Raw genomic sequence first — 22,780 nt, 5'->3', positions numbered from 1 at the left:
ATATATATATATATATATATATATATATATATATATATATATATATGTATGTATATATGGAGCTTGAAGGTACTAGAGTCTGCATTGTTCTATCACTGTACACTTTAGTTTTTGGGATGGTCCCTCGCTGAATGTCACTGGTTATAGTGGCTGTCCAGTGAGGCCAGAATTCTCCTTTCTTCTTTTCCCAGCCCTGGGATATGGATGTGAAATTCTATGCCTGGCTTTTTACATGGGTGGTAGGGAACCAGATTCAGGTCCTCATGCTTGCACAGCAAACAGTTTATCCACTAAGCCATCCCCTCAGCTGCAGAAATAGAATAGTTTTTAATAATAAGCTCAGTATTATATTATCTTCAACAACAATTTTGTCTTTAAACTAAGGTGGAATAAAGAATCATCTCTAGTGGTATTTTGCTTTAAGAGTTCAAGAAGTAAGAAAAAGACACTGAAGAAAACTTCATATATCAGAAATAAGTTTCTTACCTTTGTGTACAGGGTGGGTATTTTTGTGGGCTTATATATACCCATCACAGAAAATACTGACTGAAACCTAGGAGGTATATGCTATGTAATTAAACGACCCCACAGAAAAACTAACAATTTAGTTTTTGTAGGACGATTAACTACTAAACATTAACAACCCATTTGTCACTTTCCAGAATTGCTGCCCAAGACCATGTGCATGTTAAGGTTGAAAAACTAACCATTATACACACAAAGCTGATTTTCTGTGTGGAATAACAGCTGAACAGCAATCACTTCCTGATAGAAGCACATGCCGTGAACACTTTTTAAGAGAACGCTTGGATACCAGCATGCTCCAAAACATCTCTTGGGACATAAAAGTCTCACAGGATCTAAGGCTTGAAGGCACCTGAAAACTCATGGTATGGCAGTGCCCCAAGTGAAGGAGCATTTCAGAAACAACTCTGAAAAAATGGAGGGTGAATCTGTACAACAGCCAACTATTTTACAGGGTTTCCAAAATGCCCGTGGCACCTATATACTGGTTTTCTCTTTATTAGTTTTGGAGTTCAAAGGAATCAATTAGGAAGGAGCCTGCAGGGAACACCATTAACAGATTTCCTTGCTAATGTTTTCTCATACAAAAAATAGGATTAAAAATATACTTGGGTTTTTCCATGTATATTTCCATAATGTATCAACTACTTTGCTCTATAATGTTTCAATAACATACACATGTGCACACTGGCATACAGCATAAAAACACAAAATTAAAAAAATATTTTGTATTTATTTTATGTCAGTTTTTTTGTTTGTTTGTTTTGTATAGGGATCGATCATTATTGAGTCTCAAAGAAAGGAAAACATTGAGTGGATGGGGGAAGGAATTAGAGCATTTATATAGTTCAAAATGAACTGTAAATGTCACATTACACAAGATAAATAGAAAGTGCATTACAAGACAATTCTTAAAAATAAAATTTATTTAATCTTATTATTATTTTTAGATGCCTATTTGTTTTTCTAATGAGAGAGAGAGAAAGGGTATGAATTTGGGTGGGAAGGAAAGTGAGATCTCGAGATCTGGGAGGAGTTGAAGGAGGAAAACCACAATCAGAATATACTTTATAGAAAAAAAATCTATTTTCAATAAAAATAATTAGAAAAAAAAGCAACTTCTTACAGTAGTAAAAAGAGCAGGGTAAAATCTAGTTGCAATAACAGAAGTTCAAGGTTAATACAAGATGTTTAATAAATCATTTTCAAAGAAATAAAGTATTCAGTCAAAATCAGAGCATATATTGAGTGTTTAAAATATCATCCCTGAATGTGTTCTAGAAATAAAAAGATGGGAATATCCAGATTGGCAAGGGAAGTAAATAAATATTCAGCCTACCAACATATATAAATAATCCCTAAACCTCATGATAAAAACATTAACACTTAGATTTAAAGCATTAACTTTTATTTTAATTTTCCATACAACCGACTCTTAACTTAGTCTTTATGTCCTTAGTATTTCATGCTTTTTAGTTGTTGATTTATCCTTACAGCTCTGAGAAGCAGTACAAGCAACTGGTTTTTATAAAGGCATTTTTGGTTTATATGCAAGCTATTTTTGATTGTTCTGCACTTTACTGGAAAAATACCTTTGCTAAATGATCACTGGTATTTTTGGAAAACTTAACAGGCAATTTCCAGTATCTTGCACCAATAACAAAGATGAACCTTAATCAAGTAAGCATACTATTTAACATAAAAATACACATATATGTAGTGCAAGAACATAAAAGCTCATTAATCCACAGTGTAAATGAATAGCTGTGCTAAGGCCGCTAAGCAGATTTCCTCCACCTCTGTCCTTTAGATCTGTAGAGTCAGTCAGCCAACTAGGGCTGCCTTCCTATTGGTACAGTGGATGTTTTGCTTTGTAGAGCTTTAACTTAACCTTCAGACAGTCCCAAGGTACGGAAAGAAACGTGCTCATAGACTGCACAGCAAATACTCTCAGAAGCTAAGAATTCCACCTTGATTCTACATCACACGTACTGACATCTGTGTAGATTGTATTGCTGCAGTGGCTTTTCAAGTATGTACCTATGTACACATAGTGCTTAAATGGAGACAGAAGAGAAACGATAAGCTGGTGGCATCTATATTTCAAGATGTTTCTCTCTAGCAAGTTCTCTTGCAGACAAAATAGGTCATCTTTTCCTCAGCAATGATGCCTATAGCCCAAACTGTTACATTAATTTATGTAAAATCTGCACATATAAGAATGGCAAAACCTCCAGAAGATGTAGTGATTTCATCCTACTTCTGCAAAACAGTTTAGGTATTTTATTCAAGCTTAAGAATATGTGAAAGTAAAGCACAAACGAATATTCAGTAGAGTATATTGTGGCTATGAATACAATCACTGAACCAGCTATGACATCTGACTCATCCAGCTATGTGTACACAAATAAAAATCATGGAAAGGGCCGTGAGGACTGTTAAGGTAGAAAAGTGAAAGCACTGACTATAGCATTTCAGGACTATACACCTCTAAATGGGGGAGTTCCAGGGAGGAACAACAAATGTCACTAGATCTGACTGCCCTAGCAGAGCAAAAAGATACAAAGAAAATGAAATACTTCTTTTAGGAGAAAAGAGTAAAACTGATACCTCACTGAGATTTCTAAAAATATAAAATCTCAACTGCAATAAAAGTTCTACTTTGAAGGCAGCATAAGAGTGTACACCGGCAACCCTGGCTCTAACAGGCAGGGAATTGGTTAAGGTCATTCTTGGCTCTATGATGAGCACAGCCTGGGCTACGTGAACACCTAGCTTGTATCATATAAGCTTCTACATAACGTATAATTTACACATTAAAACATGACTTCCACTTTGACAATGAACGTTATGAATAAAAACAATTGGGAACATGTGAAAACAGCCGGATGTAATTCAACTTCTAGAAATACGGATCCAGTAACTAAATCACTTTTATTACTAATATCGGGTTAGAAAGTATTAACAAAAAAAGGGGGAGAATGAAAATAGCTATCACATGAGATCACAATGAGTAAAATTATGTGAAACCAAGCTTTTCCAAGAAAGGAAAAATATATAGATCTCAGTCTTTTAGAAAAAAACTCTGAAACTTCAGAAAATGAGGCTGAAGGAAGTACCCTCTTAATTAAATGTATGTATCAACAGGAAAATCATACTGTAAGGAAAAATGATAAATTACCTTACAAAATGACAGTTTTTCTTGACTAAAAAGGCAACAATATCCATGCCTCTAAATTTGAATCTTGCAATTGAGTTTTGTGTTCTTGCTTTATTTATACTGGAGAAAAGACATGACAGAAAAACTTTAAAGCACCAAACTTAAAAGCAGCTCATGAAAAGACAATGCAGAGCTCCAAAGATGAGGACTCTTGGTAGGATATTTGTTATATTTTGACCCTTTATGGAAATTGCAACAAATCAATACAAATAAAATTGTAGGACACCACTTCTCTAATGACTGTTTGTACTTACATGTGGATGATAATCCCTGAATAAGGTCAAGGGCTCTATGAGGCCAGAGAAATTATAACTTACCAGATCAAAGTTATTACATAGCTTGGACAATCAACTGGTAATAAAACTAATCAAGTAATTACTATGCTGAGATATTTAATTACTCTGCACCTATAAATATGTGTAAAGATATGCATGTGGTAAACAATGTACAAAACTATACATAATTTAAAGTGCTTTTCTTAATTGTATAGGTACCTAAAATAATTAACAAAACATGTATCCCATGAAGATTGAAATTTGACAACTTTGGCACATAACTTAGCCAAATTTAAAGTAACAATTTGAAAAAGAAAATGTGCACAAAACCTAATTTTACACATACAAATATTGGTCAGACACATAAACAAGGGTACCTAGTTCCAAAGCATGATATAACAACACATTATACACTGAAGTAAATTGAAATGCATTTATTTTTAGTTCCAATAAAGTTGCAATCTGTAGTTGGGGCAGTCATTTTCACACAAACTTAGTATTTTTCACTTGCAAGTTTTATATGACTATGCCTAATCTTTTAGAGCTATTTATTTTCTTCAAAGTAGCCTTTGTACAGAATTTGGATCACATACCCATGCCTCAGTCTGAACGGGCTTGATATTGCTAAGTAGCACCTCTTCATAGTTTCCGTAGTCTGTGAACTTAACGACCGCCGTCATACCCGAAGAATGCAGGGCTTCAACTTCTGCTCTGTAAAACTAAGGAAGCAAAAGAAGTTTGAAACAAGACACCTGTGCTACCTGAAAAAGGCAGTGTCTAGGTAACAAAGTTTATCTTCTCCACATCGTTCTAAAAGTTGGTTATCCAAGTATGTACCAGGAAAGTTGGTTCTTAAATAATATATTCTAGTAGTACATCTCATACGAGTTAATCCCTGTTAATCCCTGATGTTTCCTTCTTGTGCCTGGATGCTAATAAATTTAAAGCACCATGCTGGGACGTTAACCATTCCTCTCTTCCCTCCTCTTTTGTTTTTAGACCCACTATTGTGTTCAAAGTTATTCTGAGTATGTATTTCAATTTTAAGCTTTTTTTTTTAAACTTTTTTTCTATGTGATTTTTTTTAAAGATTTATTATTTTTTTTAATGACTATGAGTATTCTATCTGCATTTACACCTGCTAGAAGAGAGAATCAGTTCACATTACAGATGGCTGTAAGCCACCATGTAGTTGCCGGGAATTGAACTCATGACCTTTGGAAGAACAGACAGTGCTCTTAACCACTGAGCCATCTCTCCAGCCCAATTTTAAGCTTCTTAAATTGCCTCAGTTCACATAAATTCAACTTATCCTGTATCCTAGGAAAATAAATAAGTCAATGCCTTCTAAGGAACTTACAGTTTAATCTTTAGCTCTTGTGATTCTGTAGGGTAACTGAAAGAGTGTAGTATTCCATTTGTCTGATTTTTATCTTCAACTCTCCAGAATATAGCCCTGACACAGAGTGGGTTTTAAAAAAACTTATAAGAAACCTAGCACCAAATAATTTCTTTTAAAAAGAGTATCTACAGCTTAATAAAGGTTATCCATGTTTAAAACAAACAAACAAAAACTTATCTGTAATGTGGAAATTAATGCAATACAGTTGTAATGACCTGCTTTTTGAAAAAGCTGAGAACTCAGCTACCTGTGAAAATGTTCAGCCAAGAAAAGTTATTTCCACAAAAAGTAGGGGGCCATAAAGATTCACCCAAAGAACTAATAAAAAATTTAAACTAATTATGATGTAACACAACTGCGCAACAAGTAACAGATTAGAGCCAGTAAGTACTAAAGGTAAGATAATGAAGGGTCTACTAACAGTTTGTATTTTATATCTAGGAAAGAGATTCTAAGTAGAATGATAATGTGGCCTAAGACCAGAACCCTATTAATGGCAGTACCTATGAAAAACTTTTGGAGGTTGTTATAATATTCAAGTCCAAAGGGAGAAAGCAATTGAGAGAGTTTTATATTGTAAAGAGAGATGGAAAACTGCCTCAAACTCTCAGGTCTTCTATCAAAGAAGAATTATATAAAATTAGAATATACTTGGTGATCATCTCTAAAACATAATTACAGTAAAATTAAGGTATGGTTTCCTAATGTTTCCATTTCTTTTCTTAAATTTCAATATTTGCTTTTATCTAAAAAAATTTGAAACTTGTCTATTCTTGACAAAACATTTAAAATATGCTTCTTAAGAAAGGTGGCTTCAGAGGGCCTCTGAAAGGCTCTGCCCTGCGGACTATCAAAGCAGACGCTGAGACTTATGGCCAACTGTAGGGCAGAGTGCATGGACTCTTATGTAAGAAGTGGGAAACAGTAAGAGCTGGAGAGGACAGGAACCCCACAAGGAGAGCAACAGAACCAGAAAATTTGAACACAGGGGTCTTCCCAGAGACTCATACTCCAACCAAGTACCAGGCATGCAGATAACCTAGATCCCCTGCACAGATGTAGTCCATGGCAGTTTAGTGTCAAAGTGGGTTACATAGTAATGGGAAGAGGGACTGTCTCTGACATAATCTGATTGGCCTGCTCTTTGATCACCTCCCCCTGAGGGGGGAGCAGCCTTACCAGGCCACAGAAGATGACAATGCAGCCACTCCTGATTAGATCTGATAGACTAAGATCAGAAAGAAGGAGAGGAGGACCTCCCCTATCAGTGGACTTGGGGAGAGGCATGTGTGAAGAAGGGGAATGGAGGGTGAGTCAGGAGGGGAAGAAGGAGGGACTTATGGGGGGGGATACAAAGTGAATACAGTGTAATTAATAAAATAAAATAAAATAAAATAAAATAAAATAAAATAAAATAAAATAAAATAAAAAGAAAGGTGGCTTTAGGACATAACTGGTGGCATCTACTCATGGAGTGAATAGTGTGTATCTTTAATACTCAAGAGTATAATCTAGAGTCCAAAGGCACCCACCTAACTGAAGTATACATACCAATTAAAATGAAAGTGATCACCATAAAAGATTTTCTAGTTGATCTAAAGAACACTGTAATAGCTCAAAATGTTTTGAGTATCAAGATAGTCTGGACTGTTATTATAAACATATTCAACACAGGCAACAAATGAATTCAGTACATTGGTTTTTTTTTTTTCTATATTCTTAATCAGGTTTTATTTTAATAAAGGGCCTTTTAAGTATAGGCTGTCACAATGACAAATAACTATAATGTTTCATTGAAAAGAAATGATGTAGTTGATCCTGCACACTGATTTTTTTTAGAAAATTATAGTTAATATTAAAGTTTTATTAAAAGTGTACTAAGTTCTGGGAGGCATTTGGATATAAGCATACACAGCCAGAACTAACCAAATTATATATCCTCAATCTTGTACTTAGCAACTACTGTGTTATGGTTTGTTTAATACTCAATACTTGCTGAAGAAACTTGTCTGCCAATTTCAATTACTGGAATCAGTTCTTTTCTATTACTCCATTTACCTTTGGCTGATCATGCATATCCAAACCTTTCTGTCTTTTGTCAGTGGACAGAATACCAAGGAGAGATCCTTTTCGATGAAAAAGGTGGTTTTAGGCTTACCAACAGTAGGCTGCTGGAGTGTTGCTGTCATTACTTGAGGAATAATTCTGATAGGATTTCAATGAAGGCCCACATTCATTTACCAGATCTTTCGAACATGGTTAAATTTCAACTCCAATCTCTTATTTCTCTAGCTCTTGTACATATCACTCATAACACTTTATATCACCCAATATAAAAAAGCCCTATCTAACCTCTCACACAACTGTCTAACCTTGTAGTATTTTTCTCAGGTCTACAATTTAAACTCCATAAAGAATGACATACAACCTTTCCCTGGCCTCTGAATGAGGAAGAAGTAGATAAATATAAAGAATTTCTCACTATTCAAATCAAGTATTTTCTTCTGGCCTCCATGGGCAAAAGGCATGAACATGTTCACAACTATCTGTAACTTCAGTTCCAGGAAATCTGACCCTCTCTTTTGACCTCTGTGGGCACCAGGCATACACATGGTACACATAAAGACAAGCAGCCAAAACACTCATACACATAAAAGAAAATGACTGTTTTTTTTTTTTTCAAATAAAATATCTTGCAATAAATTTAACCAATGAAGTGAGAGACTTACACAGTGAAAACCTTAAAATACTGGAAAAAAAAGAAAATAAAGATGATACCAGAAACTGGAAAAAATTCCCATGCTCATGAATTGGAAAGATTAATACTGTAAAATCAGCTATCCTGCTGAAAATAATATTATGGTGCTAAATAAATACAGTATTAATCGAACTTCTAAACTGTTAAATTCATAGATCAAAGTGAGAAGCAGATGGTGATTAACACAGCAATCCACAACTAGCTAAGGTTCAAGAATAAGAGACTATAGAATGCTAAGCCTAAAGGCAGCACAAAGACTGCAACTGGCTTCCCAAGCTGCAGGGAGGAGAAAAGGCCTAAGGCAGTGGATGACTCAGGAAAATATTATTTTCTGGACACAGCAGGGTAGTATATGAACTCACAGCAGTTGTGACAGCCTGTACAAAACCTGTGCAAGCCAAGGCCACACCAAATCCCAGCAAGGAAAAATAAACTGGGCACATATTCCCACCAAGCCTTGAAGCTATGGGTACAGTCTTTAAAAGATTTAAATTACGTTTTAAAATGGGGGCATGGAACTAAGCAGAGTTCTCAAAAGATGAAAATCAAACAGCCAAGAAACATTTTTTTAAAACCTTCAATATCCTTAACTACCAGAGACACGAAAATTAAAACGACTTTCATCTTATTCCAGTCAGAATGGGTAAGGTTCAAAAACAAACAATAATAATAAGCACTGGTGTGGATATGGGAAAAGACTCACTCCCGTTAGGAGTAAAAACTGGTGCCACAACTATAGACATCAGTACAGAGCTTTATTAAAAACAGAAAATCGATCTTCCACATGATCCAGCTATATCACTTTTGGAAATACACTGAAAGGACTCCATGGCCTATTATAGAGATACCTGCTCATCCATGTTCACCAAAGCTTTATCCATAACAGGAAGAGCAAACAGCCTATATGTCTATCAACTTATGAATGGATATTGAAAATGTGTTATAGCTATACAATGATATATTATTCAGCTATTAAGAAAAACACAATTATTAAATTTACAAGTATATGGAGGTAAACCAGACTGAGAAAGACAAATGTCATGTTTTCTCTCATCTGTGAATTATCAGGTATGCATGCTTCATTTGGAATACCCAAAGTCAAGAAATTAGTAAGAGCTGATAGGTTAGAAGGGAGGGAGCTGGAAGGAAAGATAAAACAAGGATAATGGAATAACAGGAAGAGTTAAAATGGGGGTGAGAATGGGAGAGCAGAGGGCAGGGTCAAGGAAGAAGCAAGAGATAAATAACAGTAAAGACCTTTAGAAAAAATCATATGGAAACCTGCTACTATACTTTAGAAGCTTCATAAAACACACACACATAAGGGGGGTAGGGAGGAGTTTAAAATAGAGTTAGTCTATAAGCCATTCACAAGCTAACAAAAGTCTATGCCAAGATTACCCCTTTTGGTACTGTTGGCGAGTGTGTTCCCACAGACTTCCAACATTACAGGTAATTTCCAGCGGCACTGGTTACCCTACAGAACTTGATCCTAAGACCCTACCACTGAAGAGAGGACACACTTAAGCGATAGCACATGGAGATACCAAGCTGGTTCTAACCTGGAAGCTTGACTCCCACTGGCTAGCTTTCATAGTTCTGAGAGGTACTGTGTGTACTACTAAAGGAGAAAAGTAAGCATCAAGCCAGCATGGAAAGGAAAGGGCCCAAAATCCTGCCTCTGGCTGAGGAGCTACTGGCTATGGAAAGTTGCTGGAAAGGGAGAGTCAGTTTTCTTTAAGAGTGTACCCCACGGTAAGTTAATCATGCTACAGTCCAAGACTCCACATCTAAGACTATATGGCAACACAAATTGGACTTGATGGGTATAATACATTTTCAAATAAAAAATTTAAAAACAGGACACAACATTGGGTGAATAGGGAGCAAGGAGTGGATCTGAGCAGAGTTAGGAAAGGCAGAAAATATAATTAAAACACACTGCACAAAATTCTCAATGAACTAATAAAATTTAAAAACAAACAACACTCTGGGTTCTCCTCCCTTTCTGTGGTCATCCCAGGCTCCAGCTCTCAAAAGATTCTCATCACTCTACTAATTTTTGCCTTTTCCCCATTTGTCTTCTCCATCATTGCTTTTTTCTTTCCCTTTTAGCCAACTAATAATTACTAGTGTATTTATTACAAGGTTAAAAAAAATAGATTATATGTATTTCTCTTTTTTACAGGATAAATATATATATAGATACATATATATTCTCTTTAAATAAAAATTCACATAACTTTGTACCACTAAAATTATTTCCTCCACTTAGGAATGAGTAAAATTTACAAGAAAGTAAATATCTATAACTTAGAAAATAAGTGAAATATGGCTGAAATAAGTTTAATCACTTTTAAATACGGTTCTCACATGCAAGCCAAAACAAATTCTGCCTAAGCAATAACAAAAGATATTAAACATTTTTTCTTTATGAATTACATACCTATAAATCTTCTTAAGGACTCAAAACAAGCATAATTAGAGAATAAAACACAGAGGTCCTGTCTAGAGTCCCACAAGAATATCACATAGCATGCAGCAGTGTGTTTGCAACATTCATACCTTGTTGTCTTCCCAATAAAGTGCAAAACATTCATCTCCAGGTTTCCACATCTTTGCGTACTCCACAGGAATAGATGACTCTATCACCTTTTCAGGCTTAATTGGCCCAGATCTTCTTTTGGGGCCACTATTATAAAATATTTTATCATCATAGGGTCCAGCTGTGACAGGTCCTGCTGGCTTAATTGGTCCTACTCGTCTTCCTTTTAGTGGCATATCTGTCTCTCCATTTGGAACACCAACAAAACTATTACTTCGGACAGGATTCTGGTAATCAGTATTTACACTAAAATGTTTTTCAATTTTTAGACCACTAAAAGCTTCATTATTCATTGTCCGTGATTTCCTGTCATAAAAATGATCAGGATTACCTGTTTGGTTTTCTCTTTTCCCACGTTTTTGATTATGATAATCTATAAATTCTTGAGGAATTGGGTTTTCTTTTGCCTCTGCATACAATGGACCTCTTCCTGATCTGTTTTGCATAGAGTTATCTCTTTTTTTAAAAGCAGCATCACTGTGCTGAGAACTTGAAGGGTATGAAGCGTCTTTAGTTCTGTCATATCTAGAATATAGCCTATCACACTTGATCCTCTCTTCTGCCCATGCTTCAGAACCTAAAGAACCACCCGGTCTGTCAGAGCCTCTAATTCGAGAGGATGCACTGCTTTCTAAAGCTGTCTTCGAAATGGGGATGTCTTTTTGAAAACGAGGAGGTTTCTCATTTCTTGGTTGCCTGGTATCGTTTCGAGGAAGATATCTTGATTGATTGTTATCTTTTATCCCATTTTGTTCAGTATTGGACGCTCTGTGCTGTCCTTGATGAAGGTGCTGTGGCTGTGACTTAGGTTCTAAAAGGCAGAAGTACATCATGAATATTAGAATGAGGACAGCATTGATAGCTACTTACTTTTTTAAAATGCCTTAAATTATTATATCAGCAGAAGGTTACAATTTAACATCTCCTATCTTCATACCTTACTTCTCAGCTTCTTCTGAGTTCTAGTTATCTATCATGAAGTCTTCTTGGTTAGCATATTAGAAAAGTAAAGTGGTATGATGTGAATCAAGATAAAAGTAGATTAGCAGATGCAAATTTATTCTTTGTCAAGTGAAGACATATATGCTCTCTTCTACTGTTTCACAAAAATACCTACAGTATTACCAAATGTAATGATTTGTCTTTGATGAGTGTTTTGTTTTTTTCTGTTCATTTGTTTTGACATAAAATACTATTAAGATACAAGTCCTGTACATTTCCCAAGATCATCACATACTCAAAGATGGGTATTAATGACATTTGGTTGACCTATTTCCTGCAATGCAAGAAAACTACCCTCATTGTTTTCCAGATAGTAAACACCAATCTAATATGTTTCTATATGTTTCTAATACTCACTAGAAGCAAAAGAATTGTCAGATAAATTGCTTAGGTCAACAAGAATAAAGAAGAAGTTCAAAAGTTCTAAGTCACAGACTATAAATCAAGATTCAAAATGGCAAGACAAAGAAAACTCATCAAAGCAGATCCACTGGACTTGACATTTAAAGTAAAGTGAATTATTTTCTAGGTTAAGTTCCTATATGCATGCTAACCATCTATTAATTATGACAAAAAGAAATACCCAAGGCTTCAAATGCCTGTCAATTAGATTTATGAGAAACTTTCACCAAGAGTATCTATCTAATAAACATACTCAAATGTCTTATTTTAACACATATTCAATTTAGAAGTCTTTCTTCTTAATTTTTTTTATTTATGTGTATGTGGAGGTTGTAATTGTAAATACACAAACACACACACACAAACACATTGTATATCTCATGGATGTGTGCACAGGCCAGATCCCCTAGAGCTAGAATTATAAGCAGATGTGAGCCACCTGATAGGAGTGCTGGGAAGTGAACTTGGGTACTTTGAAAAGCAGCAAGCACTCAACTGCTGAGTCATCTCTCCAGCCTTAAACTGCACTGGAGACTCTTGCTAACATTATGTTTTATCTAGGAATAAAGATTTAGGGAAGACAGAATACTGGTGACACACATGATGGGTATGCTCCCGCATGAGGCATGCGGGAGACCAAAGCAGCAGTGTACTCTGCTGACTACTCTGGGTGTGCCACCTAAACACTCTTCACACATTACCATAACACAGAAACACATGGAAGCACAATTAACAAAGCAGGGGAAGGTTCCTTATAAAGAAAACTCAGGAAAATTTTGTGGCCAAAATAAGTCAAATATAAATATAGTTTGTTTGCCATGAGCTAGATATGAAAATATATTTAGGGAATAAGCTTTTAAGTTTGCTGTGTTTAGGAAATTTTTTTCCCTTAAACTATTTTAGTCAGGGTCACTGTTATCTATAATGGTAAAACGACATGAGAAAAAAAAAGGTTAGGATGAAAGTAACTTAGTGCCCTGTATTACAGATAGAAGCTAGAAAACTACAACTAGACTTGAGAGCTGTGAAATGAGTGGCTCTCAGCTCTGAAAGAAAAACCAAGAGAAGCAAAACCTTCTAGTCTACAGTTGGGGTTAAGAGGGTATGTCTTTAGTTCATGGAAAACAGTATTATTAGAAAAATTATTATTTTAAGATTTTTTTAATCTTTAGAAAATCCAGTCCTTAAAAAAAAAAAAAAATTCTAGACTTTTTCATCACTGTTCTTATAAGTACCTAACAATTTAATTTGTTTAATCCATCACATCAGTGTTCTGAAAATATGCACAAGAAATTCAAAGGTAGTTTATCTTTTTTAAAAAATAAACAAGTTTAGAAAACTGCACAACAGTAAAAAGGAAATGTATTCCATTTAATTGTCAAAATACTATTTCTAAGTAATGGATATAAATGACAACATAAGTAATTTTAATAATAAAGAACACACACTTCATTATTTCATTATTATGCCGTGATAAAGCTAATCTACAAAAGAACTGACCTGCAAAACAGGAATATCTCTTAAGAATTATATCCACCAAGAAAATAAACATTCTTTTAAAAGAATGTAGTGCGCATATATGTATACATACACATACACACACATCCAGATACACACACAATTAATTTTACTCTAAAACCAAACAGCAGGAAATAAAAAGGTTCTTAAATGTTTCAATATCTTTAAACGTCTTTAACTGAATCCATTTTATTTTAGCCACTTAAGTAACAAACTCAAACAGAAAGTAAATAAACCCCCCAAATAAGCTAGTTATTGAATAAACAAAAGGCACATTCTTAATTATTAAATGTAGAGAAAGAGAATTTTAAGTCACGAATGCCTTATTAAGAGAGAAAACAACAGACGAGGTGAGGCTTCAGTTTTACAGTCAGAAAACAGGTACTCTCTACCACTCTTCTAAAGGATCGGAAGCCAAGCAGTGACTCACCAGCAGCAGACACTAAATCTATGGCCACTCCAATAATAACTATGTCAAGATACTTGTATGCTTAAGAAAAAAATTAATTCACGAGCTTTTAAACCTCAGCCAAACGAAAACAATACCAAAAGATGGCAGAAGCAGAAGTTGAGAATGCTATTTTTTAATCTTAATGCTTCCAATTCAAAGTGGAATCTTCCTGTAAATATATGGCAACATTTAAGATTACAAAACAAAATACAATAAATAGTAGCAAAATATGATGAATAGAATTATAAAATAGGCAAACTATGAATACAATAAAAGCTCAAAAAGAGAAAAAGGTACCAATGAGTGTTGCTGTGAGTTAGCATTAACTGAAGTAAAATATTATTATAGCATATCATGGATTTCAAAATGTATGTTTGTAACAATTAAAATGGTTATGGCACCATATTAAATTCAAGACCCATTTAGAAAGAATCTCTTGTCAAAAAAATCAACTACTTCCATTGAAAGGACCAGGTCTGATCCCTTCCCTGAAAAGTCATCAGTCCCAGGAACTAGGCCATAGGTCACCAATTCCAGGAATTTAAAAAGAAAAGTAAAATTCCCTACCCAAGGAATAGCCTGAGGATAACCAGAATGGGAAGGTATCTCAACATAGGGGATCTGTGCTGGGAAGCCCACTGGCTTAACATTCCTGAGGTCTACAGATAGCTTGCTCAATGTTAATTATGTTAGTTAGCCAATCACTTTGTAACAAGCTTGCCCTTGCTGAATGTCATCCAATCCTGTAACTGCTAAGCTGGGAATTCCAGGTTCTTGCTCAAACTCCAAATAAAAACCCTGCCATGCAGCTGCTTGGGGCTCTCCTCTCTGATCCACTGTGCTGGTAAAGGTGGAGAGACAGAGCTTAAGCCCAAATAAAGCTCTTTGCTCTTGTATGCGTGGTCTGGCTCCTGGTGGTCTTTGGGGACCTTACGATCTGGCCATTAACACCATCAGCGTTAAGGATGTTGCATTAAACAGATATGAATACTTCCTTGCAAAATATTCTATCTCCAGTGGCAGCTACACCTTCTTTTTATGGTAAATCAATATATTCTGTTCTCCAGAATGAATCATTTTGTTTTAGAACTCCTACCTGGAGAATGTTTGACTATTCATTTGCATCTGACTCTGCTCTACATTCAGCTAAGCAGATCTGCTAACTGTAGCTCTTCACCTCTCCCTCTACTCCTTCAATTCTAAATCCCCAGTTTCATCACCAGCACCAGTGAGTGGATCACTCACTCCACTTCCTCCCCCTCCCCTCCCCCAGATTCTGTAGATCACACAAAACTTGCCCTGCAAAGTTCCCTGCCCTAGACTGGCTGCTTTATGCCAGCCTTCAACTCCAGCATGAATTCCCAGAAAACTTTCAGGCCACACAGGCCAGGGGAGGAGGTACACTAATTACAGATTTCACCTCCCACTCTCAATCTTATCCCCAACTCTGTAGAACACTATGGCAGTCTCCCTCTCCTCTTGGCCCTCATTGCCAATGCAGCACAGAGCATCTTTTCCTACAGCCTTCCATCCAGACTTATCCCATTATCCCAGACTCCACCACCATTAAGCATTTCCTTGGACATGCCACCCTTACAGGCCATAAGAAAGGTAGGCTAACTGGAAATCACCACCTCTCCTACTCCTCAAAATCCAATCCCCCTTTTCCACCTCATCTCTATAGTAAACCACCTACTGAAGCCTCCCCTATTGTCTGCCTCCAATTCCAGTGGATCAAGCAACCTTCTTCCCAACTCATCCCATTTACCCCAGCCCAGCAGGCATTACCCAAGTGAGCAGGCATTCCCTGGGAACCTACAAGCCACCTAGGCCAAGGAAGCAGGAAGCTTAACTGAAGTTCATGATTGCTCCCTCCTCTTCTCCAAATCCTATCCCCCAGACTCGCTACCCCCTCTGTGGAGGATTACCTGTTAAAGCCTCTCCACAGATCTCTATGCCCATTCCTAGGGCACTGAGTAAATCCTAGTGGAGCCCCCTGCTTTCCTCCCTCCTATGGACTCCCTCAGGGCCCATCCACATTCCTGTGTGTCAGCTCTCACTAACTAACCCCTCCCCCCCAGTGGCCACACATATTAGCAGTCCAGAAAAATTTCCTACCAGGCAATGTACAGCTACCACACTCTTCTAAGAAACAGAGAGCAACAGAAACCAAGGAACAAAACAAACAAGACCAGATATCGGCACCTAGAATTATTATTTTTCCATATGCAGATGCCTAGAAACCCGCTTAAAAACAATCAATAGACGCCAGGACATTATGACTCTATTGGAGGCCTGCAAAGCAATAAGAGTAGGCCCTGAGAAAATAGCTGAAGCATAAGAAAAAGGACTCAAAATACCCTTATAATATGACAAGAGGTCCTTAAAGAAGAAGTGAATAAATCTCTTAAAGAAATCTATGAAACAAACAAAAGTGGAAGGAAATTAATAAAACAATTCAAAAACTAAAAGTAGAAAAAGAATCAACAAAGAAAACTCAAACTGGGAGAAAATTGGAAATGGAAAATTTAGGAAGAGAAACAGGAACCACAAAGGCAAACCTCACAGAATACACAATGAAAAAGAGACACTCAGACATTAAAGATGTAATAGAAGAAAATGATATCTCATTTTAAAACAATGACAAATTTAAAAGACTCGGGCACAAAACATTCATGATATCTGAGACACTATATAAAGACCAAAGCTAGAAATAACAAGAATATAGGGGAAGAAACCCAGTTCATACACACAGAAAATATTTTCAACAAAATCACAGAAGAAAATTTCTCTAACCTAAAGAATAAGGTGCCTATCAAGGTACAAGAAACATACAAAATACCAAATAGATTGGGCCAGAAAAGAAATTCCCACCAAATAATAATTTTCCATAACAATCAAACATTAAATGTAAAAAACAAAGAAAGAATATTAAAAACTGAAAGGGAAAAAAAATAGTCAAGTAACAATTGAAGGCAGGTCTATTAGAATAACACCTGATTTCTCAATAGAGACTCTGAAAGCCAGAAGAGCCTGGACAGATGTTCTAAAAACTCTAAGAGAAGACAGATGCCAAGCCAGACAACTATAACTAAAAAACATTCAAACACAAAACTGAAGAACGGGGAGAAGAGGATATTACATAATAAAAATAAATCTATCTACAAACCTAGCTCTATAGAAAGCACTAAAAAAAAAATTCAACCACAAAAGATTAGCCACAAAATACAAGGAATAAATAATCTGAGATCAGAAAATAGAAAGAAGAGGTGGAGCACACACACACACAGATAAGAATAAGAAGAATCAAGAAATGTTTCTCACTGGTAACTGAACATCAATTAGTCCCAATGCACCAATTAAAAGACAAAAACTAACAAAATGCATACAAAAACAGGATCCTCTAATGTATTCAAGAAACACACTTTAACATCAAGGATAAATATCACCTCAGGGTGAAGGGATGTGAAAGAGGCACAGATGAACTCACAGAGAGTAAGGCAGCATGTGCAGGGCCTACATCAGCCTTTACCAGTTCAGGTCCCAGAAACAAAAGGAGAAGTGGACACACGGTCCCATTCCTAACTCTGAAGAACTCTCCAACTGACAACTACTTGAAAATGAAAATTTAGCTTGCTCACTGGAGAAACAAACTACTCTCAAGGGTAGGCTGTGTGCCCAGCATTAATAGCAAACTGAAAATAAACTCAATGGTATCTTGAGATGTTCCCTGTTTCATAATGTCATGTCAGATATCTTCCTTATCTTAAACAAACAAGCAAAACACCACTATCTTTTATTTTTATTCCATTCTATTCTTCTTTTATTCTCTCTTGTAACTCTACAAGACTATGGGATTCCTGAGCATGCGACGGAGTTGGTCTCTTTTTTTGTACCTTTTCTTGGGCTCTTTTCCTTCTATTTATTTGTTTTTTCCAATTCTGATGTGTTAGCTTTGTTTTATTTTATTAGATAAGGAAGGAGCAGAGGGAGTAGGAACCATAATCATGAAATGTAAGAGAAAGCACTACTTTTAGTAAAAGAAAAAAATTAAAAAGAAAAACCTGACTTGCACACGCTACTTACACCTCTATCTTGAAAGCACAGAATTATTATCCTTATTTTACAAGTGAAGATTCAAAGCAATATGCCTCAACTAAAGACCTTCCTAGAAATATGGAATTTAGAAAATGTGCTAAACTAAAATCTTAATGAAGCTAAAGCACATGGCTTCTCAGTATGCTAATCTACATCCTCAGAAAAACTAAACAGAAAGTATCCAGTGACATATTTATCACCTACATCTGTTCATTCTGCTAAAGTGCAGAAAGTGCAAACGCTCTTTAGTGGTTAAAAGCTCTTAAATGGTTGAAAAATACATTTGGATGCAAGGACTGATAAATCCTGACCTAAAATAAGCAATATTTTACATCCAAGCAGGAAAACTAAAACCATTATAAAAAACTGTATTAACATTTAAAAGCCTTAAAAATCAGCACACAGAGAGAGCACAGTATGGAGGTATGTCTCACAGGTCAGCCATCCATCAGTTCCATAACCTTAGGCAACATATTTAACTTTTCTCAGTCACATCTTAAAATCAATAAATACACAAGTAAATAATATATGTACTTCAAAGACTCACTTAAAATTTCTAAAATCCTTACAATAGTATCTGTATTTAATAAACTCTCAGTAAATATTTATAGTGATCATTATGATATTTTAAATACTATAATTATGTAAATAAGCTCATACACCAAAATCCAACAAATTCCTATATTTAGATGAGAAGCTTGTCTGTTTACAGCAATGTTTCTCAATCTTCCTAATGCTATGACCCTTTAATAAGAGTTCCTCATGTTATGGTGACCCACAACTATAAAATTATTTTCATTGCTACTTCATAACTGTAATTTTGCTACTCTTATAAATCGTAATGTAATTATCTGTGTTTTCCTGTAGTCTTTTGAGGGGTCATTACCAACACGTTGAGAACCATTGATTTACTCATTCCCATCGCTGCATGCCCATTATTACTTAAAATATTAACTTTAGCTTTCTGCTTGTTTGCTCTTATAAGTAGGGTAGAAAGAGTGCTTTATTAAACACTGTACTGCAATGTTATAAAAGAAAATAGTCAGATACACTGTCGGGAAACCCTGCTGCTAAAGTCGAAGTCTGGGACTATCTGGAAGCCCTGGGTTCCTTCTTGCAAAAATTACTGGTGCTCCCAAATCCCCAGACTCTACCTGATGATTGTTTCATAGGCTTTAGGGAAATTACAGGTTCAATCCCTTTTCCTTTTCTCCCCATAGAACCTGTTCCCCAAGCACATGGGATTCCTGAAGTGCCTCCCATGTAAATGAGGCATCTCAGTACCTTGCGCCTCCAGCCAATGACATTCGCCCATCCTGGAAATCCCCATCCCTTCTTTACAGTTCTCTATAACCCTCCTTCACCCTGATTAAAACTGATCTGCCTCCCTGCAGCTGGTCCCAGAGGTCATTCCATCCTGACCAGTCATCCCAGTAACTGTTTTAGCTTTTTTAGTCTTTCACTCTGACATATTTAATTGTAAAAGCTTTGAATAGTCCTCAATTTTTGAAATATAATTTACTTTTTATTCTTCAAAATCAAAATAAAATTACACAATTTTTCATAAAATTTACAGGTAAATGGATGGAACTAGAAAAGATCACCTTGAGTGAGGTAACCCAGAAGCAGAAAGACACACAGGGTGTATACACTCACTTATAAGTGGATATTAGACATACATAGAAGATAAACACACTAAAATCTATAGTCCTAAAGAAGCTAAAGAACAAGGAGGACCCTAGAAAAGATCCTTAATCCTCATTCAGAAAGACAAACAGTATAGACATCAGAAGCGGGAGAAGACAAGGAACAGGGCAGGAACCTATCACAGAGGGCATCTGAAAGAATCTACCCAGCAGGGTATGACGTAGACGCTGAGCCTCATAGCAAAACCTCGGCCAGGTGCAGGAAATCTTATGGAAGAAGGGGGAAATAGAAAGAACTCGAGGGGACAGGAGCACCACAAGGAGACCAACAGAGACAAAAAATCTGGGCCCAGGAATCCCTGAAGAGACTGATACCCCAACCAAGGACCATGCATTGTAAGGACGTAGACCCCTGCTCAGATGTAGTCCATAGGCAGCTCAGTCTTCACGTGCATCACTTAGTAAGTAAAGTAGGGGCTGTCTCTGACATGGACTCATGTCAGATTACCTTGCCAGGCCACAGAAGAAGATGATGCAGGTAGTCCTGATGAGACCTGATAGGCTAGGATCAGATAGCAGGGGAGGAGGTCCTCCCCTATCAGTGGACTAGAAAAGGGACACAAGGGAAGAAAAGGGAGGGAGGGTGGGACTGGAGGAGCTGAGGGAGGGTCTACAGTGAGATACAAAGTGAATAAGTTGCAATAAATAAACAAATAAATAAATGAAAAAAGCTTTGAATAGTCCTCAATTTTTTAAATATAATTTACTTTTTATTTTTCAAAATTAAAATACAATTATACAACTTTTCCTTTATATCCCTCCAACCACTCTCATGTACAACCACCCTACTCTCAAATTCATGGCCTCTTTAATTGTCCTGTGATGGTCATTTATAATAGAAGGAGGTGACATCTATGTAGAAATAATGTACCTTAAAATTAACGAAAATCTCAAAGGAAACAGATTCTTATGATACGACTAGCAGAAGCTGTGTTTTTTGTTTTAATGAGACCTAAAAAATAAGACATGACCACATAAGGGAAGAGTATTCCAAAGAGAGCAAACTATCATCCCTATGAAGTTTATAAAGTTATCAAATCATCATGTAAATTTTATAAGTACTTTACAAAGAAAATAAATTTTTTTCATTATTTATTTCACTGTACATCTCAATCGAAGCACCCCTCCCTCATTTCCTCCCAGTCCCTCCCTTATGCCCCACCCCCCCCCCACTAACCCCTGTCTCTTCAGAGAACAGGAGGTACCCATGGGTACCATCCCACTCTGGCACTTCAAGTCTCAGCTGGACTAAGTGTGTCCTTTCCCACTGAGGCCAGACTATGCAGCCAAGCTAGGGGGGAAGATCTAAAGGCAGGCAACAGAGTCAGAGACAGCCCCACTCCAGTTGTTAGGGGACCCACATGAAGCTCAAGCTGCACATTTACTACATATGTATAGAAGGCCTAGGCCCAGCCCAAGCATGCTCTTTAGTTGGTAGTTCAGTGTCTGTGAGCCTCCACGGGCCCAGGCTAGTTTACTCTATAGGTTTTAGAGTATCTTTGACCTCTCCAGCTCCTTCCATCTTTTCCCTGACTCTTCCACAAGACTACCCAAGCTCCGCCTAATGCTTTGCTTGTGGGTCTTTGCATCTGTTTCCATTAGCTCTTGGGTGAAGCCTCTCATAAGACTGTTGTGCTGGGCTCCTGTCTGAAAGCATAGCAGAGTATTACTAATAGTGTCAGGGGTTGGCGCTCTCCCATGGGATGGGTCTCAAGTTGGGCCCAATATTAGTAGGCCATTCTCTCAATCACTGCTCCGTATATATTACCGCACATCTTTCAGGCAGGGTAAATTTTGGGTTGAAGATTTTGTGGCTGGGTTGGTGTTCCCATCCTTCCACTAGAGAACACACCTGGCTAGAGGAAGTGGGCACTTCAGGCTCTTCAGGCACCATATCTCCCACTGCTAGGAATCTCAGCTATGGTCACCCCCATATACTCCTGGGAGCCTCCCCAGTTACAGAGATGGCCCCATACCAATTTCTCTTCTCTTTCAGTCCTCCCAACCTCCTGCCTCCTCTACTCTTCCACCTACCTCACCTTTTTACCTTATCCCCAGTCTGTTCCCCTCCTCACCTTCTAACAGCCAGTTCTCTCACTCCACCTCCCATGTCTCCTTTATTTTCTCTTCTCAGTGAGAGTCAAGCATCTTCCCTTGGGCTCTTCTTGTTATTTAGGTTCTTAGGGTCTGTGAATTATAGCATGGCTATCCTGTGTACTTTATGGCTACTACATACCATGTGTGTCTTTCAGGATCTCAGTTATTTCACATAGGATAATCTTTTCTAGTTCCATCCATTTACCTGCAAATTGCATGGCTGTCTTTGTTTTTAATAGCTGAGTAGTATCCCATTGTGTAAATGTACCACAATTTCTTTATGCATTCTTTGAAAAGGGGCATCTAGGTTGTTTCTAGTTTCTGGCTATTATAAATAAAGCTACTATGAACATAGTTGAGCAAATGTCCCTGTAGTATACATCTTTTGGGTATATGCCTAGAAATGGTATAGTTGGGTCTTAAGGTAGCCCTATTCCCAATTGTCTGAGAAAGTGCCAGACTGATTTCCAAAGTAGTTGTACAAGTTTACATTCAAACCAGGAGTGGAGGAGGGTTCCCCTTTCTCCACAGCCTCTCCAGCATGGGCTGTCACTTGAGTTTTTGATCTTAGACATTCTGAAAGGTGAAAGATGGAATCTCAGAGTCATTTTGACTTGCATTTTGACTTGCATAAGGACACTGAACATTTCTTTAATCCTCTGTTGAGAATTATTGGTTTAGCTCTGTATCCCATTTTTTAACTGGGTTACTTATTTGGTAG

The 22,780-nt window shown here is 36.8% G+C and overlaps 1 protein-coding gene across 2 annotated transcripts in view; it reads right to left on the bottom strand.

The window, feature by feature from the left end:
- Tdrd3 (tudor domain containing 3) overlaps positions 1 to 22,780 on the bottom strand; it is a 134,080-nt gene that overhangs the window by 31,425 nt on the left and 79,875 nt on the right. For both annotated transcript variants that reach the window (XM_055609717.1, XM_055609718.1), the window contains 2 exons: positions 10,746 to 11,596; positions 4,614 to 4,739 (listed from right to left, as the gene is read on the bottom strand). In XM_055609717.1, coding sequence (XP_055465692.1) covers positions 4,614 to 4,739; positions 10,746 to 11,596 — 977 coding nt within the window. The remainder of the gene's footprint in view (positions 1 to 4,613; positions 4,740 to 10,745; positions 11,597 to 22,780) is intronic.

Source organism: Psammomys obesus, unplaced genomic scaffold (genome assembly GCF_907164565.1).
Source record: "Psammomys obesus unplaced genomic scaffold, mPsaObe1.curated_primary_1811, whole genome shotgun sequence".
Lineage (NCBI taxonomy): Eukaryota > Metazoa > Chordata > Mammalia > Rodentia > Muridae > Psammomys > Psammomys obesus.
Note: the sequence above shows the minus strand (reverse complement) of the source record. Positions and strands in the feature narration are given on the sequence as shown.